Here is a 23168-nt window from a genome sequence, read left to right as displayed (position 1 = left end):
TCGAAGGACTGAGTAACCAGCTGACAGACTGTCGGAGAGCATGAGAGTCGGCGATCGAGGGGCAAAAATAAAACGGATTACGACCGCTTTCGGTCGACGTCACCCGGCTTCCTGGATTCGAGAACTCTCAACGTCGCCTCCTCAATCGACACGAACAATACCATCGCTCTCGGAATGGCTCCGGATGGAGGAGATTCTCGTTCGATCATGTGATTCCCGTGCTCCTCTGTGTCCACTTTCACTCTCGAGCCAAGATTGACTTAATTTTTTTTTCAGGACCAACACCGTGAAGAAGACCACTTCGGAACGAGATGCCCAACTCACGTTGTGGCGGAACTACATCTTGTTCGCGTGTCGAGTGGCGCCGTCAAACCCAAATGTGATCATGCGATACCTTTCGCCCGACCTCAGTTTCAGTAGTTCTCCGGAAAACCTTCCCGCCGGTCGCGACGAGAGTCGCATCAGCAATTCCGGAATCAGCGCAACAAATCTTTTCAAGCAACTCGTGCCTTTGCTGAGATCAGAACAGTCCGACATGAGGTCGGCAGTCGTGCTCGCCCTGGCGCAAGTGAACGCCACAGCCCTGAAGGATCTCGTCGAAGAACTCGCTGCTCACGTGCGAGAAGCTGTGGACAGGAAACAAGAGAATCTCAGACGACGTCGTAGGAGGGACATCCTCCGAGTGCATCTGACCAAACTGTTGGAGAAACTCGCGGGAGAGGGGACCCTCGCTCTGGCATCCTGCGTTCGGGACAAGGAGACCGGTGCCCTGTCACCCGTGTTCCAGGAATACATCGACGGGGTGCGTTTGCTCCTCGAGAGCGAGGCGGCCGACAAGGATTCGGCGTCGATGGCGACCGAACTGAAGCATCACTTCTGCAGTCTCCTGGTCAAGCTCATCAAAAGCTTCAACATCGAGCAGAGATCCGCGTTGTTGTCGCTGGAACTGCGTCGCAAACTATTCTACCTGTTCGCCAACTGGTGCGGTTACCTCGGAACGCCGTTTTCGGAACGGAATGACAACGTCATGGATTACGACATGACGCATCTTCAAGCGATGTGCACCGTGCTGGGATGCGGGCCCATGTTCGAGCCGCCCGGCGTGCACGAGGAGAGCGTCATCTACAACTGGCTAGACGGGCTGCTGTCGTCCAAGGACGAGAAGCTCAACCAGATCGGACTCGAGACCGTCGTCCTGCTCCTGGAAAACAACCAGGACACGGTGAACGTGCTGGAGTGGCTGGTCGACCGTTGCTATACGGGTCAGGTGAAACTGGCCGATTCCTGTTTCAAAGCTCTTGTGACAGTGTTCAGCAGTCGCGATTATCCATGCGACCACTACATTTCGATAATAAACGTCGCGCTCCTCAACTCGGGCTCTTCAAGGGCTCACAATCAAGAGATCGCGCTTCAGCTGCTGCACGTGCTCGATAATCGCTTCTTCAGATCGCCTTCAATGTGTGAGTCGTTTGAGGAACCCAGCACGCCCGACGGGAGGAAGAAATCCGTCAAGGACGAGGAACGCAAACGATCGCCTCTCTTGCCGCGATCCGAGGAGCCGATCAGCAGTTCGCCGAGCTCCCAGAGCTCAGGCAGTCCCGGTCGGACGAGTCCCCGTTCCGAGAAAGGTCAACCGAACGTCTGGTTCAGGGACGAGATGAAGAAGCCCCTGCTACCGCCGGGCTTCTCTCCGTCGCAGCTCTTTCTCTCGAGACAGATATCCCGTCTGCATCCAGAACTGACGATGCCGATGTTCTCCGAGGTCACCAGTCGTTTCCAGACCGCGCGGCCCGCGGTCCGAGCCAACATGCTCCACTATCTGCTCCCATGGCTGCACAACATGGAGCTCGTAGATCCGAACATCCTACGCGTTCAGGAGCAGTCCTACCCGGCCGGCAAGGAGGGCTGGGGCACCGCCGAAGCCACCGAGATGGTTCTGAACAACCTGTTCTACATAACCGTAAAATACGGCGACGAGCACGCCAAGGAGATCGAGGAGCTCTGGGCAGCTCTTGGACTCTGTTGGCCGAACAACTTGCGCGTCATCATCCGATACCTGTTCATCATGATCACCCTCTCGCCCGGAACACTTCTGCACATCTGCAAGAGGATCGTGCTCTACATGGCACGCACCGCACCCGAGGGGCTCATCGATGAGCTCATGGCCGAGCTCCAGGTCGTCGAAACACTGAACGCTCACGTCGAGCGCATCGAAGCCACGCCGTTCTACCGCCTGACCAGGAAAGGCAGCAGCAACAACAGCGAAGAGGAGAAACGGATCGAGCAGGAGCAGGAAAGAGGAACGATCCACACGAAACGCCGGAGCGCCGAGGACGGATCCGACGGGTCCGTGTCGTCGGTGAAGAGCTTGAACCGAGTCGACCAGGAACAGGGTGAGAACAATTTCATTCTGTTGTGCCGTATGGCCGACGAAGGCAAAACGCCCAAAGACCCACACCCGCTGCCGATGCCCGAGTACGGCGGCTACTACGCCCCGCTCGCGCAGGAGCTTCCCGTCACGAGCGTATTTCCCAACTGTGGCTTTCATCGTTGCAACATGGCTGTGATCCTGTTGACGGACATTGTGACGTCCGGCATCTCCATCGATTGGTCCCCCCACATTCCACTCATGTTACATCTGGCCTTCCTGGGCCTCGACAACGGAAAGCAGCTCGTGTACGAGCATTGCAGAAAACTCCTTCTGAATTTGCTGATCGCCGTCGCACAGCACAACGACGACTATACGATTTCCCGCATACTCCTCAATGCGGCGACCCAACAGCTGAACTTCGGGCTTCCCGGACAACTGTTCACCACTATCAAGTACAATTTCACCGATCCGCAGAAGACGGCTCTGAGCACGTCGACAACACTCGTTAACAATCCAACATGCACCACCGAAGCGTTCGTGTCCGTCCGAGTGAAGTTGGGCAAGAGCGAAAACGAGGAGGTCACCACCGAAGACGTGACCAAGTGTCTCGTCGATTTCCTGGCCTGCAAGTTCGAAGGTTCCCTGTGGGCTTGTGAAGACATCACGGCCAAGGTGTGGAACGTCAAGAGTACCGAGCAGCTGTCCACGTTCCTGCAGCACGTGCTGTTCGTCTTCAAGGAGTCGCTACCATCGGCCAGAATCGAAGAACGATGGGCTCAATGCTCGCTGCAGATGGCGCTGAGCTGCTCCTCGCGCCATTACGCGGGACGTTCCCTGCAGATTTTCCGAGCTCTCGGCGTCCCGTTGAACAACCGGATGCTCATGGACATCCTATCGCGGCTCGTGGAGACCGTCAGCGAGCAGGGCGAAGACATGCAGGGTTACGTCACCGAGTTGATGCTGACGCTCGAAGCGGCGGTGGACGCCCTCGACGCGAACATCAAGATCTCGGACCTCATGAAGGAAATTTTCAAGCCCATACCGCCTCATAACCGGAAGCACCACAGCGCGGTCATGTATTCGTCTCTACATCGGCAACACAGCCACGCCCGTTCCACGTCGTACAGCGCACACGGCTCTGTTCAGCAGAAGAAACCCGCGGCCGTCGTAGTTAGCGGCGGCGGCAGCGGTGGTGGAGGCGGCGAGTCTCCCGTTCCGAAGACTGGCCGTCCCCAAGTTCCTGCCGAAGATGAGCTTTCAAGGTCGCAATCGATCCAGCCCCAGCAGCAGCAACAACAGCAATTGGGTCGATCGAGAAGTGCTCTCTCGCTCAAGGTCGGCGAAGAAGTCACTCAAGAGGATAAGACTAATCTTCTGCTGCAAATGTTCTGGATCGCTGTCTCTGTGCTCGATTCCGACTACGAGCACGAGTTCCTATTGGCGTTACGACTTCTGGAAAAGGTGTTACTGAAGCTGCCTCTGAAGAGCACCGAATGCGTGGAGAAATTGGACAAGATCCGCTCGCAGATGAAGTGGACCAACTTCCCGGGTGTGCACAACATTCTCCTGAAAGGCTGCACGTCACCGACAGCTTTCGATTCGACCGTCAACGTCCTCTGTCTTCTGACCAATCATCTCGACATCGCGGTCGTCGATTGCTCGCAGAACAGCCTCGGATTCCCGCTGCACGTCATAGCTCTCCTGCCTTATTTTCTGGCGAACTACGACGACGCCAACGCCGAATGTATCAGAGCGGCTGAAAACATAGCGCAGGTCTGCGTCGAGCAAGGACCCCAGCTCGAGAACCTCGCGACCGTGATGACGCTCTACTCGCAGCGATCGTTCAGCAAAGAGAGCTTGCAGTGGTGCAAGTGCATCGTCAAGTACCTCTACGATGCCTACCACGACGTGTTCCTCCATCTGCTCGGATTCCTCGTTGAAATGCTGGAAAAAGGCCCGAATTATCTCGTTCCTCATGTTCTCACCGTCCTCTACTGCATTCTCCTCTACCTCGACATCAGTGGTCCAACAACAGCCACATGCATCAACAACGACCTCTTGAAAACGATGGCTCGTTACATCGAGGGCAACAGCTGGAAGGACGCGCTCAGAGTGATCAAGCACGTCGTGACTCGCTGCTCGGTGTTACCTCCTAACGCGACCGGCGTGCCTCAGGCCACGCATCCTGCACCTCATGCTTCCGACGCGGTTTCGCTCGCGTCGAGCGCCTCCGAGGTTGCCGATAGCGTCAACAGTGGTAAACGAGAGCTGCCAGGGAGGACGATGGATTTCAGTTTCGACATGAACTGCGTACCTTACGTGGGGCTCAAGAGCGCCAGCCCCATGACCCCGACGCCCACCCCGGCTCCGAGTGGGCAGACTTCGAGCTCGAACAACAGTACGCTGGCCGCGCCGTCACCGAGACGCAGCCTTTCGCACGGAGCTTCGTTCAATAACGAGAGCTTCGGAGGCTGGAAGAGGCCCTGGTTGTCACAGGTGAGTCGAGCCGGATGCCGAATACTCGTCGCGCATCGTGCTATTCTCCCGTTCCCATTCTCCAGTTTTTTTCTCTCCCATTCTAAAGCTCTTTCGATCGTGTCGTTGCAGCCGAAGACCCGCGAACACCTGATCTCGGTGCTGAGCTCGTGCGGCCAACGTGTCACCGCTCTACCGAAAAGCCCTTCGGTTATATTCAGCCACACGTCGGACTCGCATCATCAATCGATGTCGATGTGCTCGTCTACGGAAGAGGTCTCGGTCAACGCCGGCCAAGGCGAACACCACTCCTCGGCCGATATGGACACCAACAACGAATTCGGAGTCTTCAAAGATTTCGATTTCCTCGAATACGAGCTGGAGAGTCAAGAGGGTGAAACGATGGACAACTTCAATTGGGGCGTACGCAGAAGATCTCTGTCGAACTTCGAAGTCGAGGACGGGAACTATCCCGGAACTTCTGGAGCACAGAGCAATTACAACACCCTGGTGCCTCAGAAGGAGAAGAAAACCAAACAGGACAATAATTCGTCGTCGGACGATGGTTCGGTGTCTCCATTCTACGACCATTCCGACGTTCCCAGCATTTCACTGGTGTTTCCGAACAGACCGTCGCCGTCAAGAATATCCGGATCCTCGCAATCCCTCATATCGGAAGGCGACTGCACGTTGTCGAACACTTCGCCAACGTTCTCGCCTGTGCTCGCCCACGGAGGACACGGCTGTCCACCGTATCTCGATGAATGCGAGAATTTATGGAGGTCCAACGTACGTCAACTGATGACCGCGGCAACCGAAGCCTCAGCTGGCGCAAACGTCTACCGGTAAGAATGATAATTGTCTCTCAAACAATAATAATTGATTCATGCATTCATTCCTTCCTTTATGGATTTCCCTCCCTTTCAAAAATGGGATGTCCTTCATTCATTCGTATCTCCAGTGACCGCGAGCTTATTGGAGTTGTTCCCTCAGTTGCGCGAAAAGGTCTCGGGCGGCAGATAGAAATTCCATGCTCTCAATTTGTTGCAGAACTTTGGGACGTCTGCTCAAGCAATGCTTCCGAAAAGTGACCGAGCTCACGCGTGAATGCTGTAATCATCTCAACAACAGCGACAACTTCAAGAAGATCACCACGAACTTCACCTCGATTCTGGACGTTCTGGCGAATCAAGCCGAGCCGCCGTTCATCCACATCGATCCTGAACTTCTCAGTTCGTCGCGCTCGCTTGAGCGACTGAAATTCCTCGTGTTGGAGGTGCAGGAACATTTCGAAACTTTCCTCGAGAAACGCGAGCACAACCTGGAGTACATGGATGCGTTGCGTTCGGCCATGAAACTCGAGTCTATCGGGGAGGAGATCAGCGAAGAAATGCTCGACGAAACGAAATTGGACCTCTGTCGCGGTCTGTACAAGTTGCACTTCCAGGCGTTGCTCCTGGTCGACAGCTACAACAAGGTGCTCTCCCACCTGACGAACAGCATAAACCACACTCAGATCGTGGATCTTTCCGAAGAGGTTTCCGCCGTCAAGGCCGAAATCATCAGAGCCGTGGAGGACACCGAGTCCGATCGACTCTCACCACCGGTCCCGATCGAGGTCCATCTGCTCTCGCAACCCGAGGCCGAAAACGTGCTCATTGAGCTCATTATGCAGCACAAATGGAACAAAGTCACCAAACATCTCCACACCTACCGGCAGCTGTTCCCTTCGCTGCAACTCGGATCAACCGAAGACGACGACATGGACGTTGTTTTAAAAATATATTGCAAACAGCTCTGCGAACACCGGTCGGGCTACTTCGTGATGACTCGTCCCGACTACGACATGACGGACGTGTGCCACAAACTCAGAGACTTGAATTTACAGCTGTCGTCGACGCTTCACGTGTTGGAGACGTCCGCAACCGAAGGCAACGCGACATCGTCGCCCATCCAAACGCCACAGAAAAGTCCACCTCGTCCGACTTCGTAAACGGGAACCAGCTCCGTTTGGGACACCAAAGAACCAAAGCGATGTGGTTGGGAGTTGGGAATAACCAAAAAGTGCCTCGGTCAGCTGTGAAGATGCCGGACAGGAGATGGAAGGAATAGTATGTATAAGGTTGTAGGAGAGCAGCAGAAGACTTTCAGCGATGGAAGCCTTCCTATTTATTGACTGTATATAGTACTGATGACTTGGAGGAAGCCACTCCCAAGGAGGTTTCCGCGAAATAAGAGGAAGGAGCGAATCATGTCGAGCAGCGGAGAGTTTTGTTTCGGCCTCTTGAAAAGAAAAAAAGATTCTCACTAAGTCAGTCAGAGAATATATTGCGGAGATAATCCGCCCCCAGGACACTCTTAAGAAGCACTGAAAATGTAGTCGATGAAAATGAAAAAGTCGATGCAGAAAATTGATGCCTAGTTTCGTGAGAATCTTCCCGGATCGCGTGGCGCATCGACGCTGTCGCATTCGTTGACTTCTTGACTCGCTCGTTCACTCGCTCGTTTGCCCGTGCGTTCCAATGATCGCACGGACCGATGTGGCATCGATTCATATCGACAATGATAGCTTTGTGTACACTTCTATTTTGTTGAAGAGGAAGACATGATTCAGTCGAGTACAAACCGTTGCGAGATGAACCCAAATGACGCGAAAATAAAGAAAACGATGTTGAAACCAAATCGATCGTTTGCACTTACTCAATGAATCTCGCCTTTTCCCTTCCGAAATTCGAATCTGCGCCAAACGGTCAACTGGCAGCCGGGTGGTGCTAATGGGGTTCTCGCCGAACTTGACAGAACTCACCATCGACCGTGAGCAAGTTGCGGGTGGGGAGATCGATGCTGAGAATCCCAACCGGGGAATCTCCCGGTGTCCCTTATCCTAGCGATGTAAAACGAGGGAAAATCTGATGGCCCGACCGGGAAGCAGCTATCCTGGAGGAATCGAACTCTCGGTTTGAAGGGCAGCTCTGTCCAAAATAATTTGTCATCAAGCGCGCCGAATACCGTGTCAAGCCCCGCCGGAGAGTAACTCGAAGTCCTCGTACGTCTAGGCGGGAACATTCGACAACGACGAATTAATTTCGCCGCAGACAGCATTTCGGTGCTGTCTGCCGACGGGCTGGGCGGCTGGGCGAATGAGGGTCTCGTGCGCTCTTCATCCAACGAATTGAAATGAGGGGCGGGAACCTCCCTGAGCCACCCAGAGCCCTCCGTATGCTAGGCGGAATTCCTTCGTCGCCGATAAATTAATTATCTGATCCTCGATTGCTAGCGAATGTCTGAATCACATTGATTCGTCTCAGGTATTTTTGTTGTGGTCGTTTGTCACACCACTTCCGGGAACGGATCCTGAGGGCACATGTACCCGAGAGGCTGGCTACCCGCTCTTCTATAGGGAAATCCCCTTACGAATTTTTCTCCGCCAGCAGGCGTCAAACTCACGCCACTGCCCGCAGGAGCGAATTCGTTCCGGCATCTTACCGCATTATTGGCCGGAGAAAGGGCATGTCGGCGACAGCCGATTCAGACAGCATTTGTCCATTCTCTCAGACGGATCTCTGGCTCGCGATCGGGGAAACGGGCCCGGATATGATGCTCTCGGCCATTTCCGCTACCCTCACCAGCCTTTCAACTTTCGCAAGTGCATTCATCTCATGACTTATGAGATGAGGCTCCGTTGATAGACAACTAATGATAATTAATAACTAATTTCCCATCCCGAAGATAATTGGGCTTACGCGAGACCGCTCTCTGGGAATAGGAAACCGATAAGGACTTTCGGGTTTCCTTTCACGAGGATCCCCGGAGTTGATCCCCATAGACCCCGAGAATACAAGTCCTATAGCTTTCAGATTCCTGATCACGAGAATTCTCGGAGTTGACCCCATAAGGCTCCGTACTTCGAGGATGAGAGTCTGATATATTTCGGGCTTTCCCATCACTGGGATTCTCGGCTTGATTCCTGAAAGACTCCGCGGATAGAAGTCCGATAATTCCCGGGTTCCTCTCGCCCCAACATCTCGGAGTTTCGAAAGCCGCGCCGATCGGACAGCGGCGCCATCCGTCAACATGGTTGCCCCCCTTTGGCCGTAGAGCCCGGAGCCGTAGAGCCCGACCGGCAATACCGGCGCTCAGGCATTGACAGGTTGTCTGCTCATAATAAATCTGCCAGCTGCCTACACCGTTCCTGACCCACGTCCAGTGGAATCTCTTTTTGCAGCGAGCAATGTCACAGACCTGAAGATCTGGTTCTATATTCGTCGAGCCCCTAGCCCTTTTCGTTGACATTGATGAACGCATTTTCCAGCGGGTAAAATTCTGAGCTCAGCACTATGCTGGAATGAATCCTTGTGTGTTCTGTCAGAAGTCGTCATAGGGATTCCATGCGTTCGGATCCATAAGGTTGTGGAACATAAGTTCCACGTCGTGCGCCCTCGCTGAAGTTAACTTGTTGGGTGATCCATCTGCTGTTTCTTTTGGAAGAGATCCTCCGACGGATGATTTCTGCGGAGCCGGTCTCGATCAGAACACAGTTATATCAGATGCAACCTGATGTCTACCTTGCGACTATTGGAGCTGTACAGCGGAATCGGTGGAATGCACTATGCTCTCCAGGAAGCGGCTGAGGAGAGCGGTCTCGGTCCGTTCTCGGACTTCGAAGTGGTGGCGGCTGTCGACATCAATACGGTCGCCAATGAAGTTTACCAGTCGAACTTCGCGACGAAGGTTCTGAATCGTCAGATACAGGTAGGTGCTCGACTTGGATCGAACAATGCCGGAGACTTTTGATACATGACGCGCTCGTTGACGGAGAGAACTTGAAATTTTCTTCCAGTCCTTGTCCGTGAAAGAGCTCGACGGCGCTCTTGCTTGTGATTTGTTGACAATGAGTCCACCCTGTCAACCGTTCACAAGGCAAGGCAAGCAATTAGGCGAGCGAGATCCGAGGACTCAATCATTCCTGCATCTGCTGAAGGTATTGCCGCAGCTGGAATCACGGCCTAAGTAAGTACCGTGGGGGAAGTTGGGCTCCACTCATCTGTTCCGTAAAATAGGATCAGTGATCAAGATTCAGTAAGGTTCTTCAGACGTTCCATACGGTTTCTTTTCTCAGAATGATTTTCCTCGAGAATGTGAGGGGCTTCGAGAGCAGCCCCGTGTGCCATGGATTCCTGCAATTCCTCGAGAATTGCGGTTTCGTGTACGCGCAGTGCTCCTTATCTCCGACCCAATTCGGGATCCCGAACTCTCGTTTGCGGTAAGGCGCGAACTCGGTCCCGGTGCCTCACCTAATTGCCAAATTACCTCCCCCTGCCACTCAACTGATCAGCAGAACACTGAGCTTATTCCCTTCTCTCATCCCAGATACTACTGCTTGGCGATCCGGCAAGATCTTGTGCAGACTGCATACAAGCACATGTTTTCGGTCGATCCCTCGAAGATTATTCAAGATCCTTCCTTTTTCCTCTCAGAAAGCGAAGTGCCCCCGATGACTACGGTGGAACACTTCCTGAGGGGGGCCGAGAACGATGAGCTCTTATTGGATGAGGCTGTTCTTGAAAAAAACTGCATGGTGAGCCTCATTGACTCGTCGAAAGATTGCTTCACAATAAATGAGAGACGGATGATGGATTGACAGGCTCCTTTTCTAGGTATTAGATATTGTACTCCCATCTTCCACGAACTCCTGTTGTTTCACCAAGAACTACGGACGATATATGAAGGGGACTGGATCTGTGATAGCCGAACTGCCGAAGGCCCGCATCGACGAAGCGTATTCCGCACCCGACGAAACCCGACTCGCCGCAATAAAAGGCAGGTATTAATTCAGAGGAAGTCTCATTTGGTGATCAGTCTCATAAAAAGATTCACGTCCAGAGCGGAAGTCGCATGAAACATCGAAGTTGATTGCGGAGGATTCGCTCTCACTGAGGCTTTCCCTCCAGATTTGAAATTGCGCCTGTTCAGCCCTGAAGAAGTTTCGTCGCTGATGTGCTTCCCGTCCTCGTTCCGATTCCCCGAAACAACATCGTTGAAGGAGCGATACCATCTATTGGGCAATAGTGTAAATGTGTACATTGTCAGCAAGCTCCTGCAATTCATGTTGAACGTGATATCTAGTAGCGGAACGAATAAATCAATTTGACATCTCCAGCGTCCTGTCCTCTGAATCCCTAGTGTCCTGCCCTTCGAATCTCGAACGTCCTGTCCTTCTGAGTCTCAAGCGTCCCATCTGCAAGACCGGATTTCCCGTGTCGCACATTCGGGGAGTGATCCGAGAATCGTTGTTCTTATCCGAAAACAACGTTCCGAGATGCGGGTAACCGCCGTCTCGATTATCTGGTTTCATATGCTGATCAGGTCCTCGGTCGAGGGCTTTCGATCTTTCCACAGGGACTTACCCGCTTGGGCAAACAGCACCCATATAGTTGGCTACCGGTGTCGAGTTTTCCCCAAATCATATCGCAAACCTCTTTTCTGTAGTGACGTATGCGCAGGAGCGAACGCAACTTGCATGTGGGGCATATGCCAGTGCAGGAAGGGCGATTATCCAGTCTCGGCCTCTAGTTGTCAACGAGGTTGGCATGGGACATTTCGAATCCTTGATCGAAACAACTCACAACCCATCTTTGACGAGCCTTCCACGTAGAAGCGAAACGGAAATCATTTACGGTTCCTTGTCTTTCATCAGATCCGAGGCAGGTTCCCGGCCCCCTACTCGTTGGGGTGGGTTTGACAGCTCTGTTCTTCGTTTTGATCATCGCGGCTTCGTGCGAGAATGGCTACGAAGCTCTGCGAAACTCACACTCTGAAGTCTCCCAGGATTACGAGCCCAGAGCGGCCGCGGTGAGTCCTAAGTACCCTGGGATCCGGATCCTGATGCTGCCAAGGGTCAACCGATTCGATTCAATGTCCTTCGATTCCAGCATGCCGCACCTGTTCAGGTCTGGTCATAACATCATAACACATCAAGCTCTTCATTTCAGCTCTTCGCGACCAAAGCTTCGAAAAGTGGACCCTCGATAAAATTCGACGTCGTATCATTGCAAGAAGTTGAATACGACTGGGCCTACGGAGCGGGGCAAGACACCGACAACTTCGCCACGGGACTCTTAGAAAAACACGTTCTGAGGCAGAGGATGCGTACATGAGCCCCGCGTCGGGATTTTGAGGTCGAGCGATTTCGAGGTCGAACGATTTCGAGGTCGAAGACCAAGCAATGTGTCGAAAAAAGCTTTTCACCCTGCTTGTTTGATATAGACTGAAATGTTTATTCGCTTTCTTTGTCAGCATCCCTCTTGAGCTTGGACAGGAGAGCGAGCCTTGTGTCTCTCCACTTCCTCCATTTTGTCAGTTCAGCTACCGGCATTTTAGCACTGAGGGCTTGATCGACAACGTCAGTGGTTTCTTTCGAGTACGTGGGGATGCCTTTGAACGTGTTCGAGACACGTATGATACCCGAAGCGTATTTCGCGAAGTATTCTTGAGTTCCTGCAGAAGAGTCATTTCGATTTGATTAGACATTCGAGTCGAAGTCATTCGAGGCAAGAAAATGTTGCGGAGGAGAGACAGGAGGACCCACCTTCGGCGTTGAGGTGAGCGGTCTCCAGAGGTCCAAGGAAGGCGTATCTCATTCCGAGGCCCTCACTCATGACGGTGTCCGCGTCACGGACCGATAAAACACCGTCTTCAATCAAGTTCCAGCATTCGTTGAGGATTGCGTATTGAATTCTGTTGAGGGCGAAGCCTTCGACTTCCTTATTTAAAACAACAGGTTTCTGGCCGATCCTGTCTTGGATAGCTCGTGTAGTCTGCGTGACCTGGAGGAATCGATGAAACGTAAAAACTGTTGGGATAAGGCTCTCGGCTATCTAGCCGCGGTCAGAGACCGATGATGATGAGCGGCGTCGAATATCTGTCGAAGGCACATAAATCGATCTTTGCCTACGACAGACAGCCATCTAGATCTTGGAGAACTTATCCCTCCGTCTTTCCTTAGAGAATCTAATCACGAGCTGGATTTATGACGATCCTTATCAGCCAGATAGACAGGCATTGTAATACAACAACAATCACCTGGGAATCGGTCCACGGAGCAGGGATAACCTCCACCAAAGGCACGTAATACGGCGGGTTGACAGGGTGGGCGACGATACATTGGCCGCGGTGTTTCAGGTCCTCCGTGAATTGTGATGGCGGGAAACAACTTGTAGAGCTGGCCAAGACTAAAATAATGTTGTACAGGTCATTCACCGTTCTCTCCCAAGTCGACTCTTGAGACAAGTCGTGCAAATCATCTCAATCGAAAGGCTGATAGTTGATTCAGATTTTCTGACTTGTCTTGTCGTCGACGATTGCGTCCAGCTGCTTGAACACATCCCGCTTCAAGTTTACGTCCTCGAAAACGCATTCCTGCACGTAGAGAGCTCCTGTCACTACCTCCTCGAGAGTCGCAGCTGGTTTGATCAAGGCGGCCTGCTGCTCCGCATTCAGCTTGCCTCTGCGGAGACCAGTCATTGGTCTTAGCCAAAAATAAGCAGAAGAGTAAAATCGATATGCAATGAAACTTCTTGCTGATATAAAAGGACCAATGACATTCTTGTCGTTATCCGATTATTTCGCAGTTTCGGTTATTCTCTGGCGCTTATTCCGCCAGGAAGCACCATCGCTCTCTGTTACGGTGAGCTGTTTACGGACCGTATCTTGGTCTGGCGAGCACAATGATTTCCATTGTGATGGGGACTCCGTACCTCAAAAGGGATCGTACTCCGAATTTTTTTTGCCATCCCACTACGATGCTTCTCTGACTTTACCTCAACATTCCCTTCTTTTCCAGGTCCTTGAGTTGGGTCTTTATGTCGCTCAGCGCTTCGCCGATCCGCTTCTGCTCGACGTCGAAGAGGTGAACATCGTAACCGCCCCCGGCGAAGAGCATGGCCCATGAACGACCGATAAGGCCGCTGAAATGAATTTCTCTTTCGATTGAAAATCCTTTCAGTGGATGTACTCTCGTCTTTGACGGGAGTCCCGCGCCGATGACCGAGTCACAAGAAAGCGGAATGTATCTCGGTGATACAAGCTGAGTGAGTGCTAGGCAAGCGATACAGTATAATACACCGAGAGCTATTCATTACAGCTCATAATTTCTGGCGGTGCAGCTCAGTCAGTTATATTCCATCGCTGAGATATCTGGATTCCCGGGTTCATAGCCGGTTTGCACTCACCTTCCTATGATGCCGATTTTCTCGCTTGGTTTCGACATGTTGCTTCGTAGTCTACGACACAGCTGAAACAAGCGTGCTGGCGACGACGAAAGCTGCGATTGTCCGTCAGCGAACACGAGAACAGCAGGCAGTCAGTCTGACGACTGCGGGTCCGGCGCGCCTTGGAGTGGAAGAGACCGCATGCGACTGCCTCCGCCACCGCTCCGTTTTCGAAAAGGAGAGGGCACCTGCCTGCCAGCGACGAAATGCTTCTCGTGATAAAGGGAAGCAATCATGCAGAATAGGGAGTGCCCTGACGGGGATGTTCGGCCGTCGGAGAAGAGAAGTACTCCTCTGTACCGTAGACTTCGCCTTCCAGCCGGGAAACATAGAACTGCGTGAGCTCCCAGGAGCGGCCTCGATCGATTCCGTAGCCGGCTGAGGAGAGTGAGCGGATGGGTAGGAAACGTGTGGACCTCAGAGCGATGGAGCGCCGCGGCATTCCGGGTTTTCCGATGCTTTCGCGGACGTCCAGGCTCGTCAAGATGAAGGCACACAATTTCTCGTCCCTGAGATCGGGCATTCCCGCGAATTGGGTGCAGCGATTCAGTCCACAATTTTATTTCCATCGAAATCATTGTGCATTCCCTTCTTTTTTCAGTAAATTCCTCTGAACCTTTCCGCTGATCGTTTTCGGCAGGGCTTCTCGAAATGCGATTTCTCTCGGATACTTGTAGGGTGCTGTTCGTGTTTTGACAAAATCTTGCAACTCTCTCTTCAGAGTCTCCGTCGCGAGGTTTTGATCTCTCAGAACCACGAAAGCCTTGACGATTTCACCTCGTTGTTTGTCCGGAGCTCCAATTACCCCGCTTTCCAGGACAGCAGGATGCTCATTCAAGATTGTTTCAATCTCGACCGGTCCGACGCGATAGCCGGCCGTCGTGATCACGTCGTCCGCCCGCATATCGAACCAATAGTAGCCATCAACGTCTTTGTGGACCTTGTCGCCTGTGACGTAGTATTCGCCTTTGAACACTTCGAGAGTTTTCTCCGGCAGGTCTTTGTATCCCACGAAGAGACCGACCGGATGCTCAGGCTTAATTTTTATCGCCAAGTTCCCCACAGAGTCCGGGCCGAGGGGCTGCATGTCGTCGTCTAGGATCGCGACCTCATACTCTGGAGCCGGTTTGCCCATGGAACCGGGTCTGGCCTCGATTCGGGGGTTATTCGCGCAGAGCATCAAGCTCTCTGACTGGGCGTAACCCTCGCGTATCTCGGTACCCGTGAGTTTCTTCCATTTATAGAAAGTCTCTGCACTTAGCGGTTCCCCGCCCGAGTAGACTCCCGAGAGATGCGGGAAGTTGAAGTTTTCCTGTTGGTTCATCATCATTCTGTACACGGTTGGTGCAGAGCTGATTTTAGAGACGGGATGTTTTTCGATTATATCGATCAGCCTTTTCGGATTGAAGCGAGTGTCGAGGTCAATCACCATCGAGCATCCCGCGATCAAACACGGGTAGGTCCCGAAGGCTGTTTTCGCCCAGCCGGTATCGGCAGTGCAGAGAAAATCATCACCTGGTTCTACGGTCAAGAGGTTGGTCAGACTACTGATGTGCCCGAGAACGTAGGCGTTGTTGTGCTGAACCATTTTCGGATAGCCTGTTGTTCCAGATGTGAAATACACCAAAGCGTTCTCGTGAGCTCTCGTGTCCGCTGCCTCCAAGGGGTTCCGACCCGTCAAGGATGAGAGAGGTCTCCAACCTGGGACCCGCTTGTCGGTCACGCATAACGTATGCTTGACCACCCAGTTTGGGCTCTTGACGCTCTCGACCTCCTCGATTTTGTCGGAGATTATCACCGATGGTCTGAACTGCTCGATCCGATAGCCCAGGTCTCGGGATAGTGCTTGGGGGGTGACCGTCGTGAATTCGATTCCGGCTCTCAGGGCGGCTGTCGTTGCGATCCAGAACTCGGCGCAGCGGGGCAAGCAGATCAGGATGCGGTCTCGACGAGTGAGTCCCAACTCGTTCACGAAGTCTCCCGCCAGCTCTTCCGTGAGCTGGGAGAATTCCGTATAGTTGATCTTACGTTTTTCCCGGGCATCGGTTCCGATGATCCGCAGGGCTGGATGAGTGGGGTCTTTCTCGAAACGTCGTTCTTTTTCGGCCCAGTAGTCGATGACATCTCTGGCAAAGTTCAGCTTCTCGGGAATCGTTGCGGTCAATCGTTGCTCAATGACTTCTCCCACTGTCACGTTCGCTGTTTGGAATGTCCGGCATTGCCTCAGGATCCTGAGCGCACTAGTTGCGGTGCTCCGAGTGGTCAACATACCTATCTGGGGCCAGACTCTCGCGGACAAAGGTCGATAGCCTTGAGGAAGGCTCTGCCGACACGAGCGTTTCTCCAGAGGCGTCGGCCCTTTCTCATCGAGCCGACTGACACCCGCCTGAATTGTTCAAGCTGTCTCTCGCCTCAGCTTAGCGACGGGTGAGTTGGACTTCCGGTCTCTTCCACCGCCTTGCCGGATGGGATCGCCGGGAAAAATTGGTGAGAACGAAGAGCCGAAATTGAAAAGTCGGATGGGATGATGGGGGCGTCTTTCTTTTTTATTCAACCTCAAAAGCGAGAACTGGAGGTTGGCGGGAACGCACGCGGTGGGTATACAAACACAACGGAATAAATAACAATTCTTTGGTTCGTCAATCGATAGTCACGCCGATCCGGAAGAGTAGACCGCAAACGAGCGGTGGGTATTTCTCACTTTATTCGAGAAGTCGTCAGTGTGCGAAGTCGTCCAAATCGCTGTGAAGCGCTTTGAAGTGTTGCGTGAGCTCGTTCGATTTGTCGAATTTGCGGAAGCGATCTGTAATCGGAGGTCAGATCATCGCGCTTGCCGATCTGACGGAACTTGGAGTTCTTCGTCACGGAAATATGTACAACCAGATCATGAGGAAGTTACTCACCGACGTCTTCTGCGACCTTGCGGTCCCGCCAGGAGAGCTGGTCCCGCAGGCAAGGCCTGAATGCCGGCGGGGACGCCGCCGTACGCGTTCGAGTACATGAGCTGGTTTATTGGAGCCATGATCGTAGCCATGCCTGAACGGAGGGGAATCGGAGGTACATCTAGTGATCGTTATCTCTCTCGTCATCTCGTTAGCCTCTGATATTCGAGCGAGAATAATTGTTAGAGGGAGGTGTCTCACCGAGCACCGAAGCGAGTCCAACGCCGATCAAGAAGAGGATGAATTCCTCGGATTCGAAGAACTGTCGGCTCTGAAGATAACTCTTCTTCTTCTTGTGGGGGTAGTACATCTCGTATGAGTCGTCGTGACGCCTGGGAACGAGTCAATCGGCTTTCGAGAATCGCTCCCGGGACGTCGATTTGAGCGGAATTTACGGAATCCACGCGAAGTTTGAACGTGTTCAATAGTAGGTACAACTCACCTAGAGGGCATCCTCTCGAGCGCCATCTCGGCGACCAGGCGGAAGGTTTCCTTGGCCAAGAACTCTCTCATTGTCAGAGGATGACCGAAACCCGGATAGAAACCGGACTTCTGTAGAGCTCCTCGACTCGTTTCCTCGGTACCGTTGAACCTCGTCGCTTGTAGGGCTTTCAAGCGTGAGGCGATCATCTCAGTCAGAGGGGACGCGCTCCCCAGGGGGAACAGCACCAGGATGCAGAGCAGCATTCCTTGTTCGAGCACCAAGACAGATGGGAAATCACTCGTAATTGACGAACGAAGAAATTCAATCCGCGGACGGCGTAAGTTCGGACCACGGGTTTCTGCTGGAAACTTTGACGCGTTCTGTCGCCATAGTCCGGGTGAGTTTTGAAGTTGACTCCGTTGGCTCTTGCTCGATGAGAGAGGAAATCTCAGCTGGGCCGCGGCTTTCTTGCCCAGTGGTGCGCCGCTGCTTCGACCGTCTGCTCAGTGGATCCTTCATGCGGCTGGTGGGTGCGGGTTCGTCTTTGTGATTCCAAGCCATCGCCGCAAACGCGTCGCTTTCCCCGCCGTCGGGATCATCAATTGATGGACGGACAGAAAACCTCACGCAAAAACCAACCTTTTCTTTTTACTCATACAGAAACAAGTCGGTGCGGGCGGATACCGTCGACGCAAATGTGGAAGAATAGAATCCGAATATCGGGTCCCAGAGGCAGGTTCCGCTCGCATCCGTCGGCTACGGTCTTCATTCGGACGGCGACCATTGGGACCATCGGGATACACGGGCGTGGATCGGTGTTCCCTTCCCGCAAACAATGATGTAACTTGCTTTAGAGCTTTTGGTGAGTTCCTGATCTGTATTTTCCATAGGAAAAATGACGAATAATGACGCGGCGCTCTGAGGTCTTCTCTGACGAAATTCGCGGCAAAGTCATTCCTCAAGATAGCGGAACGCAGAGTCTCAATCTAAGAGCCCTGTTCGAACGCTGGGGACGGTTCGTACCGCACCGTGGCGGAAACCAGAGGAGCCCGACTCCATGGAACCTTCCTCAAGCTACCATGGAGTCATTCGAAGGGACGGCAATCAATACAATTTCGGTGACAGAATGGCTAAAATGACCCATGACTCAATTATCATCAGCATCTTTCCGGGGATTTTTTCCGGATCTGGATCGGAGGGTGTGAGTTCCGACGTGAGTCCCGTATTCTCGAGTGCTACAAGCGCTCTGCTCGACCGAGAGCTCGGAAACAAGGATTCGCGATGATCACACAAGTCATTTTTCATCCGCAGCATGGATTACTTCCGGACTCATCCCGCGCTCTTCTGAGAATTTTTTTCTTTTCATTCTTTCACGCTGATCGAGTCGCCCGATGTTGTCTTGAGTGAGCATCATGTCCGGAGTCGAATTATTTTTCCCGTCGTAGCCCACCATCGCAGTGAGGAGAATGCCCGCTCGCGTGACGGACAGAAAAACCGAAGAAAGTTTCTGTCGATCAAAGTGATTCGACCGGAGTATTGTGGATCTGGGTTGAAACAACCGCGTTAGCGCCTCGGTTTCCCTCCGGCTTCAGAGGGAGACCCACAAGCATCTTCGCGTCCTTCCGGCTCTGGGGAAGTCAAAGCCGCCGCGCTCGTAGTCATCATCGCCGCTCGAACTTTTTTCTTAGTTTAACACAATCCGATCAGAGAGAGGGAGAGTTCCGAATACTCACTCAGGAAGCTGCGGTGAGGCTATCGCTTGCCTGAAGAATCTCGCCCCTCCTTATTGGATCGAGGAATTACGTCAATACGATCGCCGACCCGCTCAAGTGTCGTCGAAGGTGGAATAAGGATGGAGCTCAAAATAAACTGCATGGGTCTCCGTCTCCTCATGTCGCCAAGGCGACTCCGCGGCCGCAGTGCGAGTATGCGAAAATGTGGTCGCACAATGTCGAGAGACTCAGGCGTTGTGAATGGGGATACCTCTCTCTCGATTGATTTTCAGAATTGATCCTCAATCATACAGGGACCAAGGAGTCGAACAAGTCTAGCATTCCGACCGCATAATGGGTTTACCTGAGCTGCATAGGTTCACTTTTTCGCGAGAGCAACAGCCAGAGTTCCCTGGACGCGAGATTGGCACACCCGAATCGTCGTACAGATTTTCTGGTGCAACGCGGGCTGAGCCTGAACAGATTCATTTGTACTCGAATCTTCCTGTCTTAAATATTCGCGACATATATTCTGTCCCAGCTTTAGCCGGAGCGGCGAGCTATATTCCGAACCGGGGGATCTTCCTTTCTCGACCGCAATCCTAGGCTTCTCGAGTGTACACAGGCGTCGTCCTGGGAATTCTCTGATGAAACTCGGACTTTCTTGCAGCTCTCCCTCCGACTTCGAAGCATCAGGAGATTGATTTCTCGTCGAGCAAGAGACTTCCTGAGCGTTTCGAACTCCGTGGTCAGAAATGAATCCAAGCGGCACGGACGCCGAGGTGGTTTTGCGAATTCACAATTAAACCATCGTGTTCTGCATGACATCAGGTGCAGTCGCAATCTTGAGCCGGGCTAAGAATTCAACGCGGTTTTTCAGAGAGAGCAGGACCCGCGTTGCTTTGGATTGGAAAGGGGACGAGCATGCAACCAGAGTTGGAGCTCCTTGGACGAGACCGGCGAACCGCGATCGAATTAAATCGGAGGTCTCGAGGATCTGTCACAATCAGTATGACCTGGAGGGTGGAAATCGTCCCGCCACTCTCCAGAATAGACATCCCGGATGAAAGATGAAGGATGAACTAGGAACCAAGTAATTGAGGCTTCCGAAGTGATCGGATATACAGCGGAAATGTTTATGACGTGCACATGCATCGAGCTGCGAGCGCACATTGAGAGCGCAACCATCTTGACCTTCGGATTCAACGTCGTGATGACAACCCACGACTCGACACCGCGATCTCCCTCCGAAAACGAGCCCGGAACAATGGCAAGTCCTCAGCCTTCTCGCGCTTTTCTGAGTCGATTTCGAAATAATCAAGCGGCGCAGTGACCGTCTCATCAGGGTCCTAGTGAATTGGATGCGGCAGCACGGGCGTAAACCCTAGTGTTGAGAGCTTAGACTAGAGGGAGGAAGATCTCCATTGCTATATACCGATGATGATGGATTCGCGATCAGCTCCTCGAATCGAAAATATTCAATAAGTCAAGTTTTCATCGCAGACTCGTAGGGGATCTTTGTTTTCTCAAAGTTCGAGTGATTACCCAACTTCGGAAACGGCGGAAGTTTCCAGCCAGACAGATGACGGTAATTCGTCGGACGAAACAGAGGATCTAGACGAGAAGTTTGAACACAAGTCGAGACGCCTGATTGAGATAAGGGTGAATATCGACTCCGAGTCCGGACGACTATCTCATCCTCAGATAGATCGAATCTTGGCGAAAAGAAAACATTCGTGACGACTTCATTAGTCGATTCTATCCGACAGGAGGAGTTCGAACGCTTAAACGACGTAGCTAACCAGTTGATCAACCAGCAGCTTGAGCAGCTCAATCGTAAAATCCAGGATGTTCGGTCCGGGGAAGACGAAGAGTACAGGTGACTTCCTAGCGTTTCCAGATTGTCTTTCTCTCCAGGGAGAACGACAACAGCTATCAAAATCCTATCTCCCCTGGGGGAACTTCTGTTGTTCTCTATCGAAGGTTCCAGTTTAGGGAACCGGTCCCTCTTGTAAATGATCCTATTCGACATTTGGGGGTTCCACGTCGTCATAAGTCATGAGATAACCGAGTTTTTCAGGGCCCTGGAAGCCTCGCTCAGAGAACAGCATCAAGAAAAATTAGAAACGGCCTGCGTACGACTCAATTTGCGTCGGGAGTCAGTGGAAAAACAGTTCGAGGCTCTAGTCAGGGCGAATGATCTGCAGATGGCGGTGAGAATCAATCTCTCCCGAGAGGCCAATCGATGCTTCAAATTTTCTGTATGAATTATTCTTCAATGCGCCATGAATCAGGCTAACGATTCCAGGACTCATTAGCGAGAGAGTCTCTCCAGAGGGACAATCAATCGAATATTTTATAACAAGAGCCGGCATACCTCGAGAAATGGAGGCTCAAGCTCCTCATATGGTAGGAATAAGGAGCTCATTCGGCTTTGCAGGAAGCTAAGGCTCGCGCTCGCGTCGAATTGCTCTCAGAAATTTACAAGAAATTGAGCGAGACGATCGCGAACCGCTTCTCGGAACAGCTGTCGGAAGTTCATTTGTTTGAACAGATATCGAAGTATGTGAAGCGATTTCTCAACGATCCAATCGACAGATTCGAGCCCCGCAGTCGGAAAAAGCCGCTCACCGTGTCTTTCCCTTACATTGTTTATAATCTGCAGGATCAGGAAGTCGAAGAAGATCTCACCGAAATTCAGCAGGTGGGGCTCTCGTGCGGCGAGAGCTTCTCACACCGAATATTCTCAATTTATTTCTCTGAAAAAATATTTGACAGAACTTCTTTCTCTTTCTCGTGCAGGCTTGTATACCTGACGATCACCAAGAGGAGGACGCCATGGACTATGAATCAGAGAATGAGGACGAAGGACCTGATGAATGTCTGGTCGGAAGCGATGAATAAAAGAGTTAGTCGTGATCCGATGCGTCATCTTTATTCGGCGACTTGGAGCGTTCTTCCTGTTTGATCGGTACACCCGGGTGGTCGTCAAATCCCGCTCCGTAGATTCGCGACTTATGCTTCCTTCATCGTTGGACAAGATTGATCCTCACAGCTCGACTCCTCTCCGCATGGTCGACCTTGACGGCTCGGTGCGTCTCGGAAGCTTTCTTTTTCGAAGCTTCCCCTTTTTTACTGTCGCGCGAATTCCGGATTGTTGAGAATTTTTCAGTCCCATCGAAGGTTCCATGATGAAACGCGTCAGAGTATACGGCAGAAGCCCAAGGCTAGAGCATAAATCGCCTCAATCAAGGGTCAAGGAGTGTTCCCGGGTCGGGGGATGATTGGTCGAAGAAACTGGTTCAGATTGGTATTCGTGCTGCTCTCATATCTGGTCGGTACGGCATGAGGAATCGGAGGACGCGTTTGCGAACATGCAGAAACCAATAGCGGACCCGTACGAAGACGCGGGAGAATCGATTGCATTGGGACATCTTCCTCAATCTGGAAGGACCGAGAGCGCAATATTACGAATTTGTGAGTCAGACCTCATTCGATGCTGAACCTGAACTCACAGCGACAATAATCATCAGAGCGCAATCATACCCCACCTGAATTATCACCGACGGCGTCACCGCAACTGGAGTTCGATCGGTTCGAGCCTCTGATACCGGATTGGGCGAACTCAAATTATTCTCGAACATCGACCGAGAAGATTCTTGTACGGACCCTAGAGGACTTCTTTGCGGTTCGATTCACTTGTTCTGTACTTCCTTTGCCGAAAACCCTCCTAGGGAACAATGGCCGTCCTCTTTCTCACACCTATCACTTCGAAGAGCAAAGAGGGGGAATTCCGGAGCTCAGTCGACGATTGAAGCAGGTGCTCTCGGTAGACGGGGATGAGGGCTCGATCGGCATAATTTGTCGAAGCTCGGGAACCCTCGGAACGTGGGCTCACCGACCGGATATGACTTCTCCATGTCGTCATCAAGTCGAGGGAATCGATTGAAACGTGAAGAGTCACCCTCCGTCCCG

General features: G+C 52.4%; 5 protein-coding genes and 1 pseudogene across 5 annotated transcripts in view; 3 read left to right on the top strand and 3 right to left on the bottom strand.

Annotated features, from left to right (window-relative positions):
- fry (microtubule binding protein furry) overlaps positions 1–6839 on the top strand; it is a 40197-nt gene extending 33358 nt beyond the window's left edge. Inside the window, exons 7-9 of the mRNA XM_029113117.1 lie at positions 277–4867; positions 4979–5691; positions 5897–6839. Coding sequence (XP_028968950.1) covers positions 277–4867; positions 4979–5691; positions 5897–6839 — 6247 coding nt within the window. The remainder of the gene's footprint in view (positions 1–276; positions 4868–4978; positions 5692–5896) is intronic.
- Positions 6840–9403: 2564 nt separating this feature from the next.
- On the top strand, positions 9404–12003 carry Mt2 (tRNA (cytosine(38)-C(5))-methyltransferase). Its single transcript, XM_029113110.1, is given in 8 exon segments — positions 9404–9598; positions 9687–9856; positions 9966–10109; positions 10217–10424; positions 10504–10612; positions 10732–10971; positions 11544–11698; positions 11839–12003. Coding segments are annotated over 8 exon segments (1386 nt in total).
- Positions 12004–12099: 96 nt separating this feature from the next.
- Positions 12100–14275, bottom strand: Had1 (beta Hydroxy acid dehydrogenase 1). Its single transcript, XM_003738744.1, has 6 exons — positions 14077–14275; positions 13666–13812; positions 13189–13352; positions 12929–13077; positions 12435–12672; positions 12100–12343 (listed from the first exon to the last, which is right to left on the bottom strand). Exons 1-6 carry the CDS (start codon positions 14112–14114, stop codon positions 12123–12125), a joined length of 957 nt encoding a protein of 318 aa, XP_003738792.1. The 5' UTR covers positions 14115–14275; the 3' UTR covers positions 12100–12122.
- Positions 14276–14689: 414 nt separating this feature from the next.
- On the bottom strand, positions 14690–16384 carry LOC100902193 (acyl-coenzyme A synthetase ACSM3, mitochondrial pseudogene; annotated as a pseudogene).
- Positions 16385–16671: 287 nt separating this feature from the next.
- Positions 16672–17744, bottom strand: LOC100909145 (uncharacterized). The gene is made up of 4 exons (XM_003738743.2): positions 17500–17744; positions 17259–17389; positions 17019–17151; positions 16672–16918 (listed from the first exon to the last, which is right to left on the bottom strand). The coding sequence occupies exons 1-4, from the start codon at positions 17742–17744 to the stop codon at positions 16813–16815; spliced, it is 615 nt and encodes a 204-aa protein (XP_003738791.2). The 3' UTR covers positions 16672–16812.
- A 2626-nt stretch (positions 17745–20370) lies between these two features.
- LOC100909001 (breast cancer metastasis-suppressor 1-like protein) lies at positions 20371–22105 on the top strand. The gene is made up of 6 exons (XM_003738742.1): positions 20371–20463; positions 20697–20855; positions 20963–21072; positions 21274–21406; positions 21634–21897; positions 21996–22105. Exons 1-6 carry the CDS (start codon positions 20407–20409, stop codon positions 22095–22097), a joined length of 825 nt encoding a protein of 274 aa, XP_003738790.1. The 5' UTR covers positions 20371–20406; the 3' UTR covers positions 22098–22105.
- The last annotated feature ends 1063 nt before the right edge of the window (positions 22106–23168 follow it).

This window comes from Galendromus occidentalis, unplaced genomic scaffold (genome assembly GCF_000255335.2).
Source record: "Galendromus occidentalis unplaced genomic scaffold, Mocc_1.1 scf7180000076319, whole genome shotgun sequence".
Classification (NCBI taxonomy): domain Eukaryota; kingdom Metazoa; phylum Arthropoda; class Arachnida; order Mesostigmata; family Phytoseiidae; genus Galendromus; species Galendromus occidentalis.
Note: the sequence above shows the minus strand (reverse complement) of the source record. Positions and strands in the feature narration are given on the sequence as shown.